At 46.8% G+C, this 24,247-nt stretch overlaps 1 protein-coding gene across 2 annotated transcripts in view; it reads left to right on the forward strand.

The window, feature by feature from the left end:
• DSCAML1 (DS cell adhesion molecule like 1) overlaps positions 1-11,353 on the forward strand; it is a 380,712-nt gene extending 369,359 nt beyond the window's left edge. For both annotated transcript variants that reach the window (XM_066372545.1, XM_066372542.1), the window contains 7 exons: positions 3,771-3,926; positions 6,283-6,313; positions 6,450-6,568; positions 6,864-7,016; positions 7,835-8,029; positions 8,555-8,866; positions 10,344-11,353. In XM_066372545.1, coding sequence (XP_066228642.1) covers positions 3,771-3,926; positions 6,283-6,313; positions 6,450-6,568; positions 6,864-7,016; positions 7,835-8,029; positions 8,555-8,866; positions 10,344-10,819 — 1,442 coding nt within the window. In that variant the 3' untranslated portion in view covers positions 10,820-11,353. The remainder of the gene's footprint in view (positions 1-3,770; positions 3,927-6,282; positions 6,314-6,449; positions 6,569-6,863; positions 7,017-7,834; positions 8,030-8,554; positions 8,867-10,343) is intronic.
• The last annotated feature ends 12,894 nt before the right edge of the window (positions 11,354-24,247 follow it).

Genomic DNA, 24,247 nt, shown 5'->3' on the forward strand with positions numbered 1-24,247 from the left:
AATAAGGAAAAAATTTGGGTCAAGAATAAAATGATTTGCTTCTAGGTGTTGGTTGACTAAGAGTTATGATGAGAGGAATAAGAGGGAAACAGGAAAATGGGGGGACAAATTAAAAAATTACTATTGTATTTAGTGGAACAAGAACTAGATAAAATGGAGAGCCAGGGATGGGAGCACTGCTAGTGAGTTAAAAAGGTGAAGTAAAAAACCCCCAAAATGCCACAAACATAAGTTTGAGTCCCAGATAAGATAATTTGTTCATTATTGAGGTTTGAATGAGAGGAGATGTAAAGGAGAAAGGAAGAAACTAATATAGAGGGAGAAAAGAAAGAGAGAGAGAAAAAAAAGAGGGAACCACTAAAAGAAGAAAAAAGAAAAAAGAGGAGAGAGAGAGAGAGTTAAGGGTTTTGGAGTGCAACCCTCATAGAGAGAAAGGAAGAGGAAAGAAAGGATAATAGGAGATGTAACACTTATGGGTAGTGTAGTTTAAGGAGAGGAGAGAGTAAGACCAGCAGAGAGTTAATTGACCAAATTGGAGGAGGAAAAAAAAATATCAAGAATGAAGATAAGAGAAACAAACGAACAAATATAATAAAATGGGATAGGTTATAAAGTCTGCGGATTATTCTTGATTTTGAGAGGTTATCTTCTTGCTTTTTCTTTTCTCTTCCTCTTCCTGGTCGGTGACTCTGTACCCCGGGTTCTGCCCCTTTGGCACGCTCAGGTAGAGGTTTGCAGTTGATAAGTCTCTATGGCGATGTCATGTATTGTGCTTTAGTCTCGGCAGTCGAGGCTCATTAGCATTTATAGGCTCTGCCAGTGAAAGAGTCCATGTTCCTGGAGCCTTTCTCCTAGTCTTTCCTTCTTCAATTAGTAGCCTGATAATCCAGCTATGGGGTTGCTGCTGCCTCTGCCTGGATAGTAAGAGGTTCAAAGAGCTGGCAACTCCCCACTCTATTCCCACTCAGCACAGGGCTCTGGGTAAGGCTCAGTCAGTCAGAGCTGCTAGCATAATCAGGCGGGGCTTCCACCCACTCAAAGACCTCTGGCTCTGCCACTCTGTCCGGTAACACGGGCGGGCGCCCACTCCTGGGGCGCTTGGAGGAAACTCTCGCTCACTATCTGCGCACACAGTCCAGGATATCAGGCCAGCAGTCTCACACTCTGAGTGAAACCCCCACCTGCATGGAAAAGTTCCAGCGTTGGAATTGGCTCTCGCTCCATCCCCGTGCGCGGCTTTTTCAAGGCGCTAGGGCAGCCCGAGATGCCGCTTTTGGTCCACACAAAGGCCCCTGACTCTGCTCCTCTGTGGGATAACACGGGCATGCACTGACGAGGCACTCGGAGGAATCTCTCACTCACTATCTGCATGCGCAGACCAGGATATCAGGCTGGCAGCCTCACCCTCTGAGTGAAACCCCCACCCGCACGGAAAAGTTCCAGCATTGGAATTAGTTCTCGCTCCCTCCCCGTGCGTGGCTTTTTCAGGGTGCTGGGGCGGTTCCGCTTTCGGCCCACACAAAGGCCTCTGACTCTGCCTCTCTGTGGGATAACACGGGCACTCACTCCCGGGGCTTTGGAAGGAATCTCTTGCCCACTATCTGCATGCACTGACCAGGGGATCGGGGAAAATGGCTGCCCCACTTGTCTTTCTTTGTCTGGGTTTGGCGCGAGTGTTAGCTTGTATTGCCCGGGTTGCCACAGGAACAGTTTTTCCTCGGCTTGGATCTCCATGCCACAGCCTGGTTCGGCCGTTTGTGCCGTGGCCTGGATCTATTCACCCCCTTTTCCCGCCTCAGTTTCTATATTCTCAGTTCCCAGTGAAAGCCGCCCTGTTTAGGTTAGTGAGGAAGGTGGAGCATTTCTTACTCCCTATTTCCTTCGAGGTTTGGTTATATATTTAGCCAATTTTTCATTTGACCATACCTTCAGGTGTATTGCAAAATATCTGGAGGCTCCAAGGGTAGGTTCTTCTGTTTCTGGTTGAAGATCTTGTTGAGTTTTGGGGGAGATTTATCAGTATCGCTTCCTACCCCGCCATTACTCTGATGTCATCTCCAGTTCTTTTTTTTTTTTAACAGAGACAGAGAGAGAGTCAGAGAGAGGGATAGATAGGGACAGACAGACAGGAATGGAGAGAGATAAGAAGCATCAATCATCAGTTTTTCATTGCGACACCTTAGTTGTTCATTGATTGCTTTCTCATATGTGCCTTGACTGTGGGCCTTCAGCAGACAGAGCAACCCCCTGCTCAAGCCATTGACCTTGAGTCCAAGCTGGTAAGCTTTGCTCAAACCAGATGAGCCCACACTCAAGCTGGCGACCTCGGGGTCTCGAACCTGGGTGCTTCCACATCCCAGTCCAGTGCTCTATCCACTGCACCACCGTCTGGTCAGGCTTTTTAAATTTTTTTTTAAGTGAGAAGCAGGGAGGCAGAAAGATAGACTTCCACAGGAGCCCCAACTGGGATCCACCATGCAAGCCCCAAACCGGGCGGGCAATACTCTGCTCATCTGGGGTAGTTGCTCAGCAACTGAGCTATTTTAGCACCTTAGGCAGGCCATGGAGCCATTCTCAGTGCCCAGGGTCAACTTGCTCCAACCAAGCCCTACCTACAGAAGAGGAAGAGAGAGAGAGAGAGAGAGAAGGGGGAGAGAGAGAGAGAGAGAAGGGGGAGTGGAGAAGCAGATGGTCACTTCTCCTGTGTACCGTGACTAGGAATCAAACCCGGGACATCCATACACTGGGCCCATGCTCTACCACTTAGCCAACTGGCCAGGGCCTAAGCACACCAGTTCTTAATATGTATCAAGAAGGGGATACTCATGACTTTATTGACCTCCTGTTGTCCAGAACTAGTCACACGGTTCTAATCTAACTGCCAGGAAACTGGGAAGTCTAGGCGAACACATGGATATCTGGTGAGCACTAATTGGTGTCTGCCCCACAGTGACACCTCACACATGAGTGTCAACACACATGCATGCTCGCACATGCACACATGAACACATGCACGCACACGCGGGCACACATACATTAAAGGTGTACAGAAGGCTGCATTCACAGGGACCAGTGGCCACAAGCTACATTAAGTCTACCTGGGTGGTAAGGAAACAGAACAAAGTGGTACCAGAAGGGGATGACCTCAAACAGGAAAGGTTTCATGAAGGAGAGAACTCTTAGGTGAGGCTTTGGAACAGGAAAGACCAGTGCCTGGCAGAGGCCCTGTCAGCAGGAGACTGTCACTGCTCACTGCAGGGACCCGAGGCCAGCAGACCCTGCCCATGGGAGTGGGGATCACGGAAAAGATGCAGGGTTTCTAGTGGCTTTTGTTTTTACCTGGGGAAGAGAACCCAGGATCCTACTGCCCTGACTACTCTCTAATTGAGATTTTCACCGTCTCTCCTTCCCCTCCCTACCTTACCAGCTGGGTGTGGGACTCTAGGCCCATCATGCCACCCTTTAGGAATGAACGCTGAACTCGAACTCCAACAGGCAAGAGACTCTGAGAGATTTGGGGATGATTTTAAAACAGGCCCAGGAGTCATCAATATCAAAATGTAGTATAAAACTACCCAACTGTTCATAGCTATCCTAATGGGACCAGAATTTGTGGGAGCAGAGGAGAAGGGCAGAGCTCTGCATCAGGAAGTGGAGCTCAGAGTGAGAACAAGGGCAGCAAGAAAGGTCAAAGGGCTCTTCTGCTCATGGGAATCTGCATAGCACCCAACTCATAGGGGACACATTACTCCTGTCTTCAACCCACTCAGGCACCATCCCTCCCATCAAGTCTGCTCAAGGTGAGGGGGACGACGTGAAGAAGCTGTTCACCATCGGCTGCCCAGTCATCCTGGCCACGCTGGGGGTGGCTCTGCTCTTCATTGTACGGAAGAAGAGGAAGGAGAAGCGGCTGAAGCGGCTCCGAGGTGGGGAGGTCTCCTTCCTGTGGGCTTCCTGGGCAGGGGTGTTGACCCTCAGCCCCACTGGCCACCTGCCCTGGCTCACAGCAGGGGAAGAGAGAGTGCCTGTTACCCCTTGAGAAGAGAGCTGCCTCTCTAACCTCCTAAAACCTCCTTAGTGTTCACTGCTCCCTCCTTTCTGCCCCCAGGACGTTGTGCCTGACCTAACCAGGGCTGATTTTAGAGATTCACACTGGTAAAGCCATATTGCTTATTGAAAGATTTAAACATGTCCATGTTGGTGGTAAATAGATCTTGCTCCCTTCACCCCAGATTTACCATTCTCTCCCACAGGATCCTTGTGACTTTTCTAGGACCCTGCCACTGGTGACTATCATGCAGGTGTTTTCCAGGACCTTGCTCAGTTATGACTGGACAGTTTCTATGCCACATCAGTTTTTAAATATTTTGAATAGCATCTCCTGACCCATTGCCCAATAGTGCAGCCTGGGATGAGTGAGTCTGATTTACCTTGATTTGTATAGTGTCTGGCATCTACTAGTTGATTAATAAATAAATGTTCATCACTATTGAGTATTTGCTGTATTGTAGATACTGCCAGATATTGGAGATAAAAAGACAAATGGAGAAGATACAATCCATGCCCTTACAGAGTTCATATTCTAATATGAGAAGCCAGGATGTAATGATAGCATAGAAGAGGGAATGACTAACACTGCATAGGGTGTTTAGGAGTTGGTTGAATGGATGGTTCAGAGGATGGCTGGATGGTTGTTAGATGGGTGAATAGATGAATGGATGGGTGATTGGCTGGTTGGTTGGATAATTGGATGGATGAGTGGTTAGATGATTGATTGGATGATTAGATAGTTGATTGGATGGTTGGATGGAAGGATGTATAGATAGAAGGATGGTTGGAAGAATAGTTGAATAAAAGGTTTGACTGATAGATAATTAAATGGATGATGGTTGTATGGATAGATGGATGGAGAAGTGGATGGATGGATGGATGGATGAATGGATGGGTAGATGGATAGCTGGTTCAATGAGTAAATGAATGGTTGGTTGGATAAATGGATGATTGGATATATTGATGATTGAATGGATGCTTGGATGTATAGATGTATATTTGGATTGATAGATGGAATGGTTGAATAGATGAATGCATAATTGGATGGATGGTTGGAGAAATAGTTGGATGGGTTGATGGTTGAATAGATGGATGACTGGGTAGTTAAATTGATGGATGATGGATGAACATTTGGATGGGTGAGTAGTTAAGTGTGTGAATAGTTGGATGGGTGGAGTAACACATATTAGGATTAGTAATGAATGGGTGAATGGGTGGTAGTTGGGTGCTTGGATGAATGCATGCAAACTAGACTCACTCTGACAGATCATTCTCAGTTATCAGCAGTCTAATGGATTAACCAGGACCTTTGCTTCTCCTCTCTCACCAATGTCTAACCTGAGAGTCCTAATTCTATTCAAGGACACTCTGAAATAAAACAGGGGGCCCAAACCCATCCATGGATTTTTTTTTAAGGAATAGATAGATGCTCTAGAGCAGGGGTCCCCAAACTTTTTACACAGGGGGCCAGTTCACTGTCCCTCAGACCATTGGAGGGCCAGATTATAAAAAAAAACTATGAACAAATCCCTATGCACACTGCACAGATCTTATTTTAAAGTAAAAAAAAACAAAACGGGAACAAATACAATATTTAAAATAAAGAACAAGTAAATTTAAATCAACAAACTGACCAGTATTTCAATGGGAACTATGCTCCTCTCATTGACCACCAATGAAAGAGGTGCCCCTTCCGGAAGTGCGGCGGGGGCTGGATAAATGGCCTCAGGGGGCCGCATGTGGCCCGCGGGCCGTAGTTTGGGGACCCCTGCTCTAGAGGAGGAAGTGAAGCCTTTTAGTTGATAGTCATCTGGGGCTACCCATTGGCCACCTCTACTCCATCTTCCACTCTCTCCTCTCCCAAACACAAAACAAAGGATAGACCTACCATTCATGCCCATTTACAGCCTGCTCTGGTGTCTTGTTTAATTAAAGTTAATTCAGGAAGCAAATGGAGTTTTTTATAGACCCTCTTCTTTGGGAAGGACCTTTGTATTAAATAAAACTCTGAGGAAATGAAAACAGACCTGAGCCAAATCCTGAATTGGAAACAGTGAGACCTTATCATGTTTTAGACTGTTTTAGGGCTCCTTACATTCCTCTCTCTTCTTCCCAGGAGACCAGACTGGGCCCCAATTTAGGGAATTCTCCCACCTTGTCCCCACACCTCTTCCAATTCTGATCCTACTCAAACTCCATTCTCACCCAGCCTCTCTTTCTACTGTTTTGCAGATGCAAAGAGCTTGGCAGAAATGTTGATAAGGTGGGTTTCATAGAGCTGCTTCCTCTCCCTCTTCTCTTCCTCCCCCCACCCCACCGCCACCCCGCCAAGCCTATAAAACTCCTCCCCCATCCCTTATGGCTGCTGAGTCACCCACCTCTAACCCTTCTCCCCACAGCAAGAACAACCGAAGCTTTGACACCCCTGTGAAGGGGCCACCCCAGGGCCCGCGGCTACACATCGACATCCCCAGGGTCCAGCTGCTAATTGAAGACAAAGAAGGTATCAAGCAGCTGGGTGAGTAGCAGGAGCCACAAGCTCTCTGTCCTGCTCTGAGTGTGCTTCCCCAGCCACAGCACACAAAGGGCTACCACCAACCCTCACAGCCTTGCCCAGGGTTCTAACTGAAGCCCTGTCGACAACTCAACAAACTTGAATGCATTGCAGTTTCTCTCAAGGGTTGTTTCTTTCTCTAAGAGAGAATTATCCTGTCCTTCCTGGGCCTCAGCATTGGATAAAGACAAAGAGACATTTGGGAATTAAAGATGGCGCCCAAGGGAAGGAGTCCTATTGATTGTTCTTTTCCCCCCAGGAGATGACAAAGCCACCATCCCTGTGGCGGATGCTGAATTCAGTCAAGCTGTCAACCCACAGAGCTTCTGTACTGGTGTCTCCTTGCACCACCCAGCCCTCATCCAGAGCACAGGACCCCTCATCGATATGTCTGACATCCGGCCAGGCACCAGTATGCATGACCCCCAGGGAAACAGCCCTCTTCCCAAACAGTGTGTCTTGGGCACAGCATGGGGCATTGGTGATATAAAAAACAGTAATGATAGAAAAGTGGGAGGAACAGCGTGGGAGAATGGAAAGAGCACTGGCATTACAGTCTGGACACCTTCACTGCAGATTTGCTGTGTGACCTTGGGAACATAACAAACTTTATATCTCTGAGCCTTGGCTTCCTTACCTAAAAATGTTGAGAGGGTTGGATGTTCTTGCCCTCAAGGCCTTCTGCCTCTAACACTGTAACTCTGGACGTAAGACTAGAATACATCAAGGACTGTAGCAGGGGTCCCCAAACTTTTTACACAGGGGGCCAGTTCACTGTCCCTCAGACCGTTGGGGGGCTGCCACATACAGTGCTCTTCTCACTGACCACCAGTGAAAGAGGTGCCCCTTTTCGGAAGTGCAGCGGGAGCTGTATAAATGGTTTCAGGGGGCCACATGCGGCCCGCGGGCCGTAGTTTGGGGATGCCTGCTGAGTGTAGAGGACAGTTGCGCAGTCAGGAAGCAGCAGGATTAGAGGTGGCATTCTTCCCAGGCTGAAGGAAAAGATGGGGTAGGCAGAGAAGACCAGGATGCCGCCCACTGTCCCCCTGCCTAGACACTCTCGCTCCTCTCCTTGGGGGCCAGCTGTATGGTCAGAAAAGGCCACATGCCCAGCATTCCCAAGGGAGTTCTTTGGCTGCTTCTGCCTCCTCCCTTGCTCCCTACCGCCCTCTCTGCCCAAGCCCAGGTGCCCTCAGCTTGAGAGTGCTCGCTCTTGCCTCCTTCGTGTAGATCCTGTGTCCAGGAAGAATGTGAAGTCAGCCCACAGTACCCGGAACCGATACTCAAGCCAGTGGACTCTAACCAAGTGCCAGGCCTCCACGCCTGCCCGCACCCTCACCTCTGACTGGCGCACTGTGGGCTCCCAGCACGGTGTCACTGTCACTGAAAGTGACAGCTACAGCGCAAGTCTCTCGCAGGATACAGGTGAGACTGGGGCCCTGCCTGTGTCCTGGTCACTCTCCCAGTTCCCCCACACCCAGCTCCACCTTCCACTTTCCCGATTCCTATTCCCCAGCCCTGGGGGCCGAGACACAGGTCAGTTTCCTTCCCAGCTGGTCACTGACTCACTGTGTGGCTATGATGAAAACACTGGACCTTACTGAGCTCACCTGGTCAAGGACTGCAAGTTGTTTTCCCCAAAAACATCAGAGAAAACAGTGCACATGACATTGGTTGGAGAAAGGGCTGAGTGTTCTGGGCAGTTGCTTATTTTCAGGAAATGAAAGGTGCTTGCCCTTCATTAGCCAAAGATCCCAATTCTGCCAGCACCACTGCCTTCACAGGGAGGGGGTGGGGAGCAGGGTCTTCGGAGCCTGGTACATCTATGGCCATGCTTTCAGATGGCTGCTGGGGTCAGGGGGAGGGGAACAGCTCAGTCTTGTCTCGTGTACACTCTTCTTCCCGTAACCCACTTGTTGTTTCTTAACTCTATGCCTTTCTTCTCCCCAGACAAAGGACGGAACAGCATGGTGTCCACAGAGAGTGCTTCTTCCACCTACGAGGAGCTGGCCCGGGCCTATGAGCACGCCAAGCTGGAGGAGCAGCTGCAGCACGCCAAGTTCGAGATCACTGAGTGCTTCATCTCTGACAGCTCCTCGGACCAGATGACTACAGGCACCAACGAGAATGCCGACAGCATGACGTCCATGAGCACACCCTCAGAGCCCGGCATCTGCCGCTTCACTGCCTCCCCGCCCAAGCCCCAGGATGCAGACCGGGGCAAAAACGTGGCGGTGCCCATCCCTCACCGGGCCAGCAAGAGTGAGTGCCCAGACCACTTCCCTTGCTGTCCCCTGCCCCTGAGCCCAGTGGGCACTGGCTAGGCCTAGCCTTAACAGCACCTGGTCCTGCCAACTCAGTGGGGCTCCTTGGCATTGTGGGGAAGTGCGAAAACAAGGACTTGGGAGCAAGCGAATCAGGGTCCATGTCCTGGGTCAACCTGCCCAACTTCCTTATTTGTAAAATGCAAATGATAGCATATACTTTTCATTGCTGTGATGACCATTTGAAATAGTATACAGACCTGGCACACGGTAGGTTCTCATTAAGTAGTGATCATTCCCTTAATCAGAAGCTATGTCAGGATAGAAAGAGAAGCCTATGGGGTCACCTGCCCAATGGCCATTGGTCTCAATGCTGGGTGAACTTAATTCAGACCCAAAGGGGCAATCCTGGCAGCTCAGCCCATGGTGGCCAGTGACCTAGTCTGACTTCAGGGGACTAGGCAGAGCATATGTCCCTTGGGGTTGGTGGGGCAGGTCTAGAATAAAGAAGGGATATATGAGGTAGAGTCCATCGGCACGTGTTGGGGCCACAGCACACAAGGCCCAGGTTGTCAAACCATTAGTTTGGTCTGGTCGGGACTGGCCTTGCCAAGTGGCCACGGTAACATGGTCATCTAGAGAAGAGCCTGGGTAACAGGCAGTCAGGATTTAGGAGACGAGCAGCCCTGAATGGAACCCCCACCCCTTCCAGCTGTGTGAATTTTGACAAATTACTTAATCTCTCTGAACCTCAATTTCCTCACTTGTAAAATATAAGGGCAGTGGGGACTGAATGAGGTCATCTAAGGGGAGTTCACAGGACAGTGAACGGCACAGAGGCATGGTCGCAGGAGAGGGTCATGCAAGGGCAGAGGGGTCAGGATATGGAGACATTCCTCTGGAAGAAGAGGGGGCCAGGGAGAGGGAGGGGGGACATGAAGCTGATCTCAGACATCTGAAAGGCTGCATAGGAAAAAGGGGGAGGCCTTGCTCTGTGGGTCCTCAAAGAGCAGAATCAGTTCAATGTGGGGAAGCGACAGGGAGCGACAGCCCTTTCCTTCCCAGGATAAAGAAAGCTTTCTGATGGCTAGCACTCTCTTGAGAAATTCTGGTCCTCAGAAGTGAGCTCTCTACCAGCTGAAGCTGAACAGCCGCCCACAGTGATCATTTAACAATAAGTATCAATTTTATTGATCAGCGGCTATGTGTGCCAGCCACTGGACCAAGAAACTTCCTCTACTTGATCTTATTCACTTCTTGAGTAATCCTGTAGGAAATATGATTATCCCCATTTCACAGACGAGTAAACTAAGGCCCAGAGAGGTCAAGTAATTGATCTTTCCTCATTCTTCTGTGCCCGTCCTGTGGACGGTCTCCGACGCCAGTCCAGGGAGGATATTGAGGGCAGGGAGTTGGTTGAACAGGTTGGTCCCCAGAGGCTCTGCCTCTCACTCCCTCTGCTTCTGTGATTCCAGGTGACTACTGTAACCTGCCCCTGTATGCCAAGTCGGAGGCCTTCTTCCGCAAGGCAGATGGGCGTGAGCCCTGTCCTGTGGTCCCACCCCGAGAGGCCTCCATGCGGAACCTGCCTCGAACCTACCACACCCAGGCTCGCCATCTGACTCTGGACCCTGCCAGCAAGCCCTCGGGCCTCCCACACCCAGGGGCCCCAGCCGCCGCCTCCACAGCCACCTTACCTCAGAGGACTCTGGCCATGCCAGCCCCCGCAGCGGGCACGGCCCCCCCAGCATCCGGTCCCACCCCTGCTGAGCCCCCTGCTGCCCCCAGCGCTGCCCCTCCAGCTCCCAGCACCGAGCCTCCGCGGCCCGGGGGCCCACACACCAAAATGGGGGGCTCCAGGGACTCACTTCTCGAGATGAGCACATCAGGCGTAGGGAGATCTCAGAAACAAGGGGCTGGGGCCTACTCCAAGTCCTACACCCTGGTGTAGGGGCACAGCCGGAAGAGCAGCTCTGCGCTCGGACCTGCACCTCCGGCCCTCAGACACCAACTTGGCTGTTTCTCTGCATTATTTATATTAAACGGACAGACAAAACCAACCGACAATGGGGGGGAAAAGACCCAAGTCATGAACGCTTGTACATAGAACTCTTTTGTACAAATGAAACTATTTTCTTCTTCTCCATGAAGCCAGGGCACAAGGAATTTGACAGTTCACGTCAAACCCCACCCTCACCCACAAAATACGCGTGGAGAGATATATACATATATAGAGAGACAGGAGCACATCGACAGCTATGTATCTATATATTTCTCTCACCTTATTTTGAGACAGAGGCACAAAGACTCAGCAATCTTTCCCTCACCCTCACCCTCCCTCCAATCTAGGTGGTTTTGACAAAGACCAGAATCCCAACTCAGAGACACTGCATGCGATTTTACTGTTCCAAGAAAACCAGGAGTTGCTTCAATTTGCAGATGCTTATGTGTTAATACCTTTTTCTATGAAAAAAGACCCAGCGCTGTGTGCAATAAAAGGTTATGTTTCTACGTGGTGGCTTTTTCCCATCTGGTAAGGAGGGCCAGGGGGAGGGAGGAAGGAGAGGCCCCTGTACCAGACCATCATGCCTCATGGAGAGGTTTGGAGAAGAAGCCGGGGGCTCTAGCTCAGCTCATTAAGGTTTTCAGTTAGCCAAGGTGTGTCCTTGAGCACCTGGCATGATCTCGTAACAGAGACCAGCTGTGTGGCTTCGGGCACACTCTAAAACCCCTCTGAGACCCAGCTTTCTTCTCTATAAAATGAGGCAACTCTGGTGAGAGCTCAGGGGAGTCTGGTATGGGATCTGGGAGTGCCCACTCGCTTCTCTCCTGTGGGAGAAGCACAGTGCAGCCAGGGGTTACAGCTGTGCCAACCACTACTGCAGGTAGGGATATCAGCGGTTCCTGTGAACTGGGGGGGCGGGGTCTATATACCCGAGGGTGGGGCCAGAGCCGGAAGTTCTGAGCTTACTGTTAGGACAAGGAGTCGAAGGGAGAGGGAGTGAGGTCGTCAGCAGTCAGAGATGTAAGAAGGGCTCATGGAGGAGGTGGAAATGAGCTCAGCCAAAGAGACAGGCTAGAACCCTCTCTACCTGGTTTCAGAGGAGTCGGCAATTAGAGCATCAGGTAGAAGGAAACGTGTCCACACGCAGGTGTGCTGAGGAGCCATTTCTGTTGATGGTTGAGAGAGCAGCACGGGGAGGCGGTGGTGTGTGAGCCGGACCTCCAAGAATGTGCAGGTTTGGACATACAGGGAGGGAAAGACCCAGGAGACTAGTAAAGCCCAGGGGCATGAAGTCTGTGGTCTGAGGAGGACCTCCCTCCATCATGGGTGGAGCCCCAGGTAAGAAGAAGGTGCTCCTAAGAAGTACAAGGGAGCTCCCGACTTCACTGCCCCCAGATTCCATCCAGGCTGAGTCGTGCATCGGGAGTGTGGAAGGAAGGTGAGTCTGGGACCCGCTGTTGCCCCACAGCTGAAAGGAGGTATTGGGAAGGGAACCGAGGATCGTAGAGGAAGGGAGGGGTCCAGGCCACAGCGAGGGCTGCATACCTGAGATGCATGACCTTTAATAGAGGCACTTTCCAAAAATGAACTCATTCCATAAACATTGCCTGTGCACCCAGTAAGTGTGGGGCATTACAGGGGGTACCATAACAGAGGAGGGACAGCGATGTTCCTTGGTGACTCCTGGGCCCACACCCAGGACCCAGCCCACAGAATTAGCTAATGGCATTAACGAGAAAAATGAGAACAAAAGACACCTGATGACAGCCCAGCTTCATTCAGTCCTGAGAGGACAGGATGCCTTCCAGGGCTGCTCTCATCATCGACAGGTCACCTCCCAAACCTCAAGCATAGTGATCAGGCCTGAGAGATCTTCCCAGAACTGGGCTTAGAGTTTCCCCCCTCCTCCGCCCCACTTCTCCATGCTGGACCCTGGGCAACACAAAACACAAATCAGTGCCTGCTTGGACCAGCACAAGGGGATGAACAAATCCCTAGGAGCTAGAGTGGAATGGAGACACCCACCTAAGGACTCTCGTGGAGACATATCCCAGAGCTCCATTGTATGGGGCCAGGTGCTGAGCAAACACTTTCCTTGACTTGGCTCATGGAACCTCCTTGCGGCATTGGGAGGGAAGCATCACGGTTTCCATCTACAAGGTGAGAACGCCAGAGCTCTGGGGAGTTAAGTGATCCACCCAAGTTTAGAGGAGCAGGAAGAGGTGTCTGAGTCCTTAGCCATGGACCCATACTGCCTTGCATTCCTCCTTCTCGAGGCCATTGCCAGGTGAGGAGTCCTCCAGAACCAGGGAGCCAGCTGCACTACCTGGCAGAAGAGCAGTCAGTTTGGAACTGTCAGTGGCCAACTCAGGGCAGTTGAGCTAGTAAACTGGGCAGGATGGACCCTCCTCTGGTGAGGGCAGTGAGAAGAGGGATGGACAGTCCTGGGGGCTGGCGGGGAAGGCCTGGGACCTGGCATGGAGCATGAAGGAAGATGAGGATGTGGAGAGGCAACAGAGCAGCAGGATTTGAGCCAGTTTAACTTGTGTTCAGCCGAGCTGGGCCCCTTACTATAAAAACACAAGGTCTGGAAATTCAGACAGACTTGTGCAAAATCCACTCACTTTTGTGTACTGATACCCTCTAATCTCACTACGCCCTTTCTGAACCACAGCCTGCCTGTGTAAATTGTGCCCAGAGGCTAAGCCACACATCGGCTGAGCTGTCCCTTGTCACTGCACTCTGCATCTGGGCGATCATCTTAAATGTCCTCTTGCTACTTTCCAGATTTCTCCTTTGTCTGACACAGAGAAGGCCACCATCGGTCTCTAGAGCCTCAATACTCAAGGTGTGGTTCACAGACCAGCAGCACTAGCAGCCGGCAGGGGTCTCCAAACTTTTTACACAGGGGGCCAGTTCACTGTCCCTCAGACCATTGGAGGGCTGCCAAATACAGTGGTCCTCTCACTGACCACCAGTGAAAGAGGTGCCCCTTCCAGAAGTGCAGTGGGGGCTGGATAAATGGCCTCAGGGGGCCGCATTGCGGGCCCGCGGGCCGTAGTTTGGGGACGCCTCTAGGGCCTAGAGGCTTGTTAGAAATGCAAAGTCTTGGGTCTCACCCCAGACCCACTGGATCAGAATCTGCAGTTTAGCAAAACCCACAGAGGATTCGGATGCACATTCAAAGTCTCCTCCAGAAGGCCTTCAGAGTGACCACCCTCTGCTCTCCCTCTCTGCCAACAACCAGAGTCAAACTGAGTTGCACATCAGATTCACCTGAAGAGCTTGTTAAAAAAAAACAATCCCAGCTCTCACCAACTCAGCTGAGTCACAATTTCTGGGTGTGCAGGCCAGGCATTTGTTTGGGGTTTTATTTTTATTGTGGTAAAAGATACACAACATAAAATTTACCATTGTAACCACTTTTTTTATAAGTTATTTTTTAATTCTCTTTTGGAGGGAGGGTCAGCACACTTTTTGGTGGTACATGGGATAGTAGCATGGTAAACAGAAGCTAGGCTTTGCTTTTGTCTTTGAAATTTGAGTATAGTTTAGAGGTGCGTATAAATACCATAGTGACAAGGAACAAACTGTTCTGCCCTTTTTCTTATTGTTTTTGCCAATTTTTAACTTTTTTAATTGAGGTATAATTGACAATAACCTATTAGTTTCAGGTGTGCAACAGAATGATTCGGTATTTGCATATATTGGGAAATGATCACCACAATAAGCCTAGTGAACATCTGTCAGCAGACATAGTTACCAAAACTTTTTTTTCTTGTAATGAGGATTTTTAAGATCTACTCTCTTAGCAGCTTTCAAATATGCGATACAGTATCCGTTACAATAGTCACCAGGCTGTGCATTACATCCCCGTAACTTATTTACTATATCTTATAACTGGGAATTTGCACCTTTTAACCCCCTTCACCCATTCTGCCCAACCTCAACCCTGTCCCCTGGCAACCAGCAATCTGTTCTCTGTAACTATGAGCTTGGTTTGGTTTGGTTTTGATTTTTTTCTTTAAATTTTACATATAAGTAGGACAGTGTAGTATTTGTCTTTGTCCAATTTCGGTCAGCATAATGCCATCAAGTTCCATTCACGTTTCCGCAAATGGCAAGGTTTCCTTCTTTCTTATGGCTGAGTAGTAGTCCATTGTGTGTATGCCACCTCCGCTTGACCCACTCATCCTTCACTAAACACTTAGGCTGTTTTCATATCTTGGCTATGGTAGATTATGCTACTATGAACGTGAGGATGCAGATATCTTTTTGAGTTAATGTTTTCACTTTCTTTGGATAAATACCCCCAAACAGAACTGTTGGATTGATCATATGGTAGTTGTGTTTTTTTAATTTTCTGAGGAGCCTGACCAGGTGGTGGCGTAGTGGATAGAGCGTCGGACTGGGATGCTGAGGACCCAGGTTCAAGACCCCGAGGTTGCCAGCTTGAGCACGGGCTCATCTGGTTTGAGCAAAGGCCCACCAGCTTGAACCCAAGGTTGCTGACTTGAGCAAGGGGTTACTCGGTCTGATGAAGGCCCGCGGTCAAAGCACGTATGAGAAAGCAATCAATGAACAACTAAGGTGTCGCAATGCGCAACGAAAAGAGATGCTTCTCATCTCTCTCCGTTCCTGTCTGTCTGTCCCTGTCTATCCCTCTCTCTGACTCACTCTCTGTCTCTGTAAAAAAAAAAAAAAAAAAAAAAAAAAATTCTGAGGAACATCCACACTGTTTTTCCACAGTGGCTGCACCAGTCTGCATTCCCACCATCAGTGCGCAAGGATTCCCTTTCTCCACATCCTCGCCAGCACTTGTTTGTTGATTTATGGAGGATAGCCATTCTGACAGTTGTGAGGTGTGATCTGATTGTGGTTTTGACTTGCATTTCCCTGATGATTAGTGATGTTAAGCATCTTTTCATGTGTGCAGCTCACAAAAATTAGGGGATATTTTATAGTTTCATATTCATTTTGAAATATCCCTTAGTTTTTGTGAGTGGTATACCTGTTGGCCATCTGTAGGTCGTCTTTGGGAAAATGTCTATTCAGATCTTTTGTACATTTTTAAATCCAATTGTTTGGGGGTTTTCTATTGAATTGTATGGCTCCTTTATATATGTTTTGAACATTAACCCCTTATCAGATAGATGATTTGCAAACATGTTCTCCCATTCCGTAGGTTGCCTTTTATTTTGTTGGTAATTTTCTTCACTGTGCAAAAACTTTTCAGTTTGATGTAATCCCTTTTTTTTTTTTTTTTTTTTATTGCCTTTGCTTTTGGAGTCAGATTCAAAAAATCATCACCAAGACCAATAAAGGAGCTTACCACTTATGTTTTCTTCTACAAGTTTTATGGTTTCAGGCCTTATATTCAAGCCTTTGATATTGAGTTAATCTTTGTGTATAGTGTAGGATAGTGGTCCAGTTTTCTCAACAATATTTGTTACAGACTGTCCTTTCCCCATTGGATATTCTTGGCTCCTTTGTCATAAATTAATTGACCATATACATGTGAGTTTGTTTCTACGCTTTCTATTCTGTTACATTGATCTATGTGTCTCACTTTTGAGTTCAGTTTAGTTTTGGTTTGGTTTGTTTTTTCCATAATTATACTCCAATTACTATATCTTTGTAATGTAGTTTGAAATCAGGAAGCATGATGCCTCCAACTTTGTTCTTTCTCAAGATTATTTTGGCTACTTGGGATTCTTTGTAGTTCCATACAAATTTTAGGATTGTTTCTGTGGAAAATGCCATTGGGATTTTGATAGGGATCACATTGAATCTGTAGATTGCTTTGAATAGGATGGGCATTTTAACAATATTAACTCTTGTAATCCATGAACACAGAACATCTTTCCACTTATTTGTGTCTTCCTCAATTTATCAACATTGTACAGTTTTTAGCATACAGGTCTTTCACCTCCTTGGTTAAATTTATTCCAAGGTATTTTATTCTTTTTAATGCAATTGCAAGTGGGACTGTTGTGGGGTTTGTTTTTTTCATCTTTCTTTCTGACGTTCATTATCAATGTATATAAAATGCAACTGATTTTTGTATATTCTGTCTCCTATAAATTTACTGAATTTGTTTATTTCTAACAGTTTTTTGGTGGAGACTTTAGAGTTTTCTATATAATATCAAGTCATCTGCAAATAGTGATAGTTTTACTTCTTCTTTTCCAATTTGGGTACTTTTTGTTTCTTTTCCATGCCTAATTGCTCTTGCTAGAGCTTCCAATACTCTGTTGAGTAGGAGTGGTGAGAGTAGACATTCTTGTCTTGTTTTTTTTGTTTTTTGTTTTTTGGGTTTTTTTTTTTTTTGTATTTTTCTGAAGCTGGAAATGGGGAGAGACAGTCAGACAGACTCCCGCATGCGCCCAACCGGGATCCACCCGGCACGCCCACCAGGGGCGAAGCTCTGCCCACCAGGGGGCAATGCTCTGCCCCTCCGGGGCATCGCTCTGCCGCGACCAGAGCCACTCTAACGCCTGGGGCAGAGGCCAAGGAGCCATCCCCAGCACCCGGGCCATCTTTGCTCCAATGGAGCCTCGGCTGCGGGAGGGGAAGAGAGAGACAGAGAGGAAGGGGGGGGGGTGGAGAAGCAAATGGGCGCTTCTCCTATGTGCCCTGGCCGGGAATTGAACCCGGGTCCCCCGCACGCCAGGCTGACGCTCTACCGCTGAGCCAACCGGCCAGGGCTCTTGTCTTGTTTTTAATCTCAGAGAAAAAACCTGATGATGATCAAGTGAATGATCCTCTCATTGTGCTGCTGACTTTAATTTTCTAGTATCCTGTTGAGAAGTTTTGTATCTATGTTCATCAGAGATATTGGTCTGTAGTTTTCTTTCTTTGTTGTTGTTTTTTGTTTTTTGTTTTTTGGTAGAGTCCTTTTCTGGTTTTGGTATTAGGGTAATTCTGGCCCCGTAAAATGAGTTTGGAAGTGTTACCAACTCTTCAATTTTTTGGAAGAATTCAAGAAAGATTGGTATTAATTTGTCTTTAATTGTTGGTAAAAATTTACCAGTGAAGCTATCAGTCCATAGGCCCTGGACTTTTCTTCATTGGAATATTTTTTATTATTAATTCAATCTCCTTACCAGTAATTGGTCTATTCAGATTTTCTATTTCTTCCTGATTTAGTTTTGGTAGATTGTTCTTAAGAATTTTTCCATTTCTTCCAGGTTGTCCAGTTTTTTGGCATATAGTTATAACCCCTTATAACCCTTTGTATTTCTGTAGTATCAGTTGTAATGTTTTCTCTTTCATTTATAATTTTGATTTGGGTCCTCTTTCTTATTTCTTTGGTTAGTCTAACTAAAAGTTTGTCAATTTTGTTTATTTTTAAAAAGAACTAACTCTTAGTGTGGTTAATGTTTTCTATTGTTTTTGTGTTCTCTATTTCATTTTTTTCTGCTCTAATCTTTATTATTTCCTTTCTTCTGCTAAGTTTGGTCTCAGTTTGTTTTTCTTTTTCTAGTTCCTTAAGGTGAAAAGTCAGGTTGTTGATTTGGAATCTTTTTTGCTTCCTAATTTTAGCTATGAACTTTCCTCTTAAAACTGCTTCTGCTGCATCCCATAAGTTTTGCTATATTGTGTTTTCATTTTCACTTGTCTCAAGGTATTTATTTTATTCCCCCTTTTTCCCATTGGTTGTTCACAAGAATGTAGCTTAATTTCCATGTATTCATGAGTTTTTAAGTTTCCTTATTGTTATTGATTTCTAGTTTCATATCACTGTGGTCAGAAAACATACTTGGTATGATTTTAATCTTGAATTTGCTAAAATTTGTTTTATGGTCTAACATATAATATATCCTGTATATACTAGAAAATGTTTTGTGTGCACTTGAGAAGAATGTATATTCTGCTATTGTTGGATAGAATGCCTGTATATAGCTATACACCAATTTGATTGGTAGTGTTATTCAAATCCAGTGTTTCCTTATTAGTTCTCTATATGAATGATCTATCCATTGTTGAGAATAGGCTATTAAAATCCTCAACTATATTATATTGCTTTTTATTTCTCCTTTTAGTTCTATTAGTATTTGCTTTATTTATTTAGGTGTTCCAATGTTGGACATAAATATTTACAATTGTATCTTCTTGATGTATTGACCCCTTTATTATTATATAATGACCTTTTCTCTTTTTACATTTTTAAAGTCCTTTTTTTTCTGATGTAAGATAGCTATCCCTGCCTTCTTTTTGTTGTCACAAATTGCTTAAAATACCTTTTTTATCCCTTCACTCTCAGTTCATGTATGTCTTTTAAGGCTGAGTGACTCAATTGTAGGCATCAAATTGTTGAATCTTGTTTTCATATCCATTCAGCCATTCTGTCTTTTGATTAGAGAATTTAATTCATTTATGTTTAAAGTAATTACTGATAAGTAAGGACTTACTATTACCATTTTGTTCATTGTTTTCTGGTTGTCTTATAGATCCACTGTTACTTCTTAACCTACTTTTTTTTTTGTTTTGATGTCTTGTGGTATCAGAATGTTTTGACTACTTTATCAGATTCTTTTGTGTAATTATGACAGGTCTTTCCTTTGTGTTTACCATAAGGCTTACAAAAATATCTTTAAATTATAATACCCTATTTTAAAGTAATAACAACTTAACTTTGATAGGAGTCCTAAGCTTTATACTTTTACTCTTCTTCCCCCTTACATTTTAGGTTATTGATGTTCAATTTACATATTTTTATATTGTGTAACTAATAATAGATTATTGTAGTTATTGTTATTTTTACCATGTTTAGATTTTAACTTTTAAACTAGAGTTGTAAGTAAATTATGCACCACTATCACCATATTATAGAATCTAATTTTGACTATATATTTACCATCAGCAGTGAGTATGCACTGCCTTCTTGTTTTTATGATGTTAATTAGCATCCTTTAATCTCTACTCAAAGGACCCCTCTAGCATTTCTTGTAAGGCAAGTCTAATGGTGATTAATTCCCTCTACTCTTGTTTATGCAAGAAAGTCTTTATCTCTCCTTTATTTCTTTTTTTCTTTTTAACTTTTATTTATTGATTGATTTTTAGGGGGTACCAGCTGGAAGATTCAACTCTTGTAGTTGCTTCCTGTATGTGCCTTGACCAAGCAAGCCCAGGGTTTTGAACTAGCTAACTCAGCATTCCAGGTCAACGCTTTATCCACTGCGCCACTGAAGGACAGCTTCACTACATATCGTGTTCTTGGTTAATGGTTTCAATATTTTGAAAATGTATCTCATTCTCTTCTGGTCTGAAAATTTTCTGTTGAGAAATCTTATGGAGGTTCCCTTGTAATATAACTTATCTTTTCTCTTGCTGCTTTTAAAGTTATTTCTGTCTTTGATGTTTGACAATTCAGTTATAATGTAGCCCTATTTGGGATTCTTTGGGCCTCTTGGATATGGATATCTGTTTCTCTCCCCAAATTTGGGAAGTTTTCAGTTATTATTGCTTTAAATATACTTTATGTCTCTTTCTCTGTCTCTTTTCCTTCTGGAATTCCCATTGCAAACATTGGGGTTTTTTTGTTTTTATTGTTGTTGTTGTTTTATTGTTGTTTTTTATGTCCCATAAGTTTCATAGATTTTCTTCATCTTTTTGTATTTTTTCTTTTTGCTCCTCTGACTGGATAATTTCAAATGTCCTATCTCCCAGGTCACTGATTCTTTCTTCTGCATGGTTGAGTCTGTTCTTGAAGCTCTGTCTTGAATTCCTCAGTTTAATTATTGTATTTTCAGCTCTAAGATTTGTTCAATTGGTTGTTTTGTTGTTTTTGAGGGTTTCTATTTCTTTGTTTTGTTCATGTAATGTTTTCCTAATTTTGTTTTATTGTCTGTGTATTCTTATAGTTCACTAAACAACTTTAAAAGAATTATTCTGGCCTGACCAGGTGGTGGCACAGTGGATAGAGCATCAGCCTGGGATGCTGAGGACCCAGGCTCAAAACCCTGAGGTTACCAACTTGAGCATGGGCTCACCAACTACAGCATGGGATCATAGACATGACCCCATGGTCACTGTCTTGAGCCCGAAGGTCACAGGCTTGAGCCCAAGTTCATTGGCTTGAGCAAGAGGTCAGTGGCTCAGCTGGAGCCCCCCACCACCACCACACTCCAGTTAAGGCACATATGAAAAAGCAATCAATGAACAACTAAGGTGCCGCAACTATGAGTTGATGCTTCTCATCTCTCTCCCTTTCTGTCTGTCCCTCCCCTCCCCCACCTCTCTCTCTCTCTCACACACACACTAAAAAAAGAAAAAAAAAAGAAAGGATTATTCTGAATTCTTTGTCTGACAGTTCATAGATCTGCATTTCTTTAGGATCAGTTATTAGAGATTTATTAATTTCCATTGGAGATGTCATGTTTATGATATGTGTGTGTATATGTGTATGTGTATATGATCCTTGATTCCTTAGGTTGGTAGCTGTGCATTTGGCAAGAGGTCTCCTCTTCCACATTTTGACAGAAACAGTTCTTCACCAGTCAACTTAGTTTGGGTTTCTAGATGTGTCTACTGGTAACGTCCATGGCAGGTGGGGTTTGCTATTAGGGTCTATTTTGGGGCAAAGGAGCTTTTTGAGCCCTGAGGTCAGTTGGATAGTGTGCCACTAGCTGAAAACAACTGAACAGGACTGCTGGCTTGGTTCCTTGCCCAAGTGAGGCTATAGGATGAGGACTATGATTGCCTGAATGCTCAGTCAGACTCATTAGATAGTCAATTAGATAGTCAGGACTAGACATTATATTCAGTAATAGGTGGGCTATGAATTAGCTTCCCTGCTCTGACAGGGCAGCAGGACAGTACCCAGGTCCTACATGGCCATTGTTTGGGGACCCAAATTAGGCAGATGGTGCACTGAGTATCCTGGTCAGGTGAGGCCACCAGTTTTACTCAGAACACAGGGAAAGACACAGGCTGGGCTCTCTCTGTTCAAGTGCCACTAGAAGCAGGGCTGTTGGCTGCCCTGTGCAGCTTCCTGTGTGGTCTGCTAAGGTTCCTAGGTCCCTGCTAAGCGGGGCTTCAGATTAATGTCCCTGCCTGGGTACAGCAGCAGAAACAGTTCCAAGGCCTCTAAGACTCTTAGAGGCCTTGACCTTTGTGGCCTTGACTCAAACCAACTCATGCCCCACGTTCTGTAGCCAAACAGCGCTGCTGGCTTTGCTCTGGGAGCAATTAGCTCTGGCCACCTTCCTGGCCTCCCTGGGTTATGCAACTTCCAGGTGTTCTCACCTGCCTTTCCTGTCAGATGGGGCCAGAAGCCACAGTCCATAGCTGGGGGGGGCTATGACATGTCCTTCTGCCTGGCCTGGGCAGACCAAACTCCAGGGCCTGCAAGCCCCTTGTTTGGGGACCCCAATCAGTCAGACCTGTGCCCTGCCAAGTTCTCTGTCAGGTTGCACCACCAACTTGTTTCTGCAGATGAGCAGCGCTGCTGGTTGAGACTACTACTTGAGCTGTACAGGTAAGAACTGGGTCTGCCACTTGAGCACTGGTTGTTGGAAGCCCCTTCTCCATCACAATCACATTCCCATCATCCCTGTCAGGCAAAGTTAAAGTAGAGACTCCCATGAAATAACCCACATTTGGGGGGGGGTACCCCCAAGGATCCATTTTCCTTTTGGAGGAACCACAGACTCTGGGGAGACTTCTTGGTGGGGTGCTGCACCAGCCCAGGGGAGGTGCCACATAGTCGGCATGTAGCCACTCACACCCTTCTCATGCAGTCTCGTAGTGCTTGTGGTACCGGGAGAGGGAGTGCTTTAGCTCTACCCCCATGTTCTAGGATTCTCTCAGTGGCATCCTACCCATGAATAGTTTTTTTTTCTTGTGAGGGCAAGAAGTCACAACCTTTGTTGCCGTCTTGGTGACGTCACTCCCCTTATTATGTGTTAAACACTGCTCTGAGAAGTTTATGTGGAGTAACTTCTTTAATTCTTACAACCACATTATAATACTGTTAATCCCATTTTACAAATGTGAAAATTGAAGCACAGAGAGAATAAGGTAGGAACCCTTTTTTTGTGACAGAGAGAGTCAGAGAGAGGGACAGACAGACAGGAAGGGAGAGAGATGAGAAGCATCAATTTTTTTTTTTTTTTTTCTGAAGCTGGAAACAAGGAGAGACAGTCAGACAGACTCCTGCATGTGCCCGACCGGGATCCACCCGGCACGCTCTGCTCACCAGGGGGCGATGCTCTGCCCCTCCCGGGTGTCGCTCCGCCGAGACCAGAGCCACTCCAGCGCCTGGGGCAGAGGCCAAGGAGCCATCCCCAGCGTCCGGGCCATCTTTGCTCCAATGGAGCCTTGGCTGCGGGAGGGGAAGAGAGAGACAGAGAGGAAGGAGGGGTGGGGGTGGAGAAGCAAACGGGCGCTTCTCCTGTGTGCCCTGGCCGGGAATCAAACCCGGGTCCCCTGCACGCCAGGCCGACGCTCTACCGCTGAGCCAACTGGCCAGGGCCGAGAAGCATCAATTCTTCATTGCAGCACCTTAGTTGTTCATTTATTGCTTTCTCATATGTGTTGTAACCGGGGGATTACAGCAGAACGAGTGACCCCTTGCTCAATCCAGCGACCTTGGGTTCAAGCTGGTGAGCCCATGCTCAAACCAGATGAGTCTGCTCTCAAGCTGAGGACCTCAGGGTTTTGAATCTGGGTCCTCTGGGTCCCAGTCTGACACTCTGTCCACTGCACCACTGCCTGGCCAGGCAGAATGTTTTGTTGTTTTTTTTTTAAGCAAGAGACAGACAGGAGGGGAGAGAGATGAGAAGCATCAACTCGTAGTTGTGTCCTTTAGTTGTTTATTTCTTCTTCTACGTGCCTTGACGGTGGGAGGGGGCTCCAGGCCAGCCAGTGACCCCTTGCTCAAGCCAGCAGCTTTTGAGCTCAAGCCAGTGACCATGGGGTCATGTCTCTGACTCCACACTCAAGCTGGTGAACCCACCCTCAAGCCAGTAACTGCAGGGTTTCAAACCTGGGTCCTCAGCATCCCAGGTCAACACTCTACCCACTGTACCACCACTGGTCAGGCAAGTGAGAACCCTTTTTGTTTCATGCCCCCTCAGCTTTTAACCCTGAAAGTGGCCCACTGCTTCCACCTCCCAAGAGCAGGCGTCCCTCTCCTCCAAAATGGCAAACAGTGTTGCACTGCCCTTTACTGGGCCCTCCTTGTAACACAGCTGCTGGAGATGGCACATTCAGTGGAAGGCAGGAGAGGTAGATTGGGGAAGCAAGGGGACAGGGGCACAACAGGGCTTTCCAACCCGTAAGGGCACTGGTGATAGCCATCGCCTCCCCATCTCCCCCTCTGAAAGCACTGGTGGTGGGACTGGCAGCCCCACCCACTGCCCCTCCCCA

The sequence above is a fragment of the Saccopteryx leptura genome, chromosome 1, assembly GCF_036850995.1.
Source record: "Saccopteryx leptura isolate mSacLep1 chromosome 1, mSacLep1_pri_phased_curated, whole genome shotgun sequence".
Taxonomy (NCBI): Eukaryota; Metazoa; Chordata; class Mammalia; order Chiroptera; family Emballonuridae; genus Saccopteryx; species Saccopteryx leptura.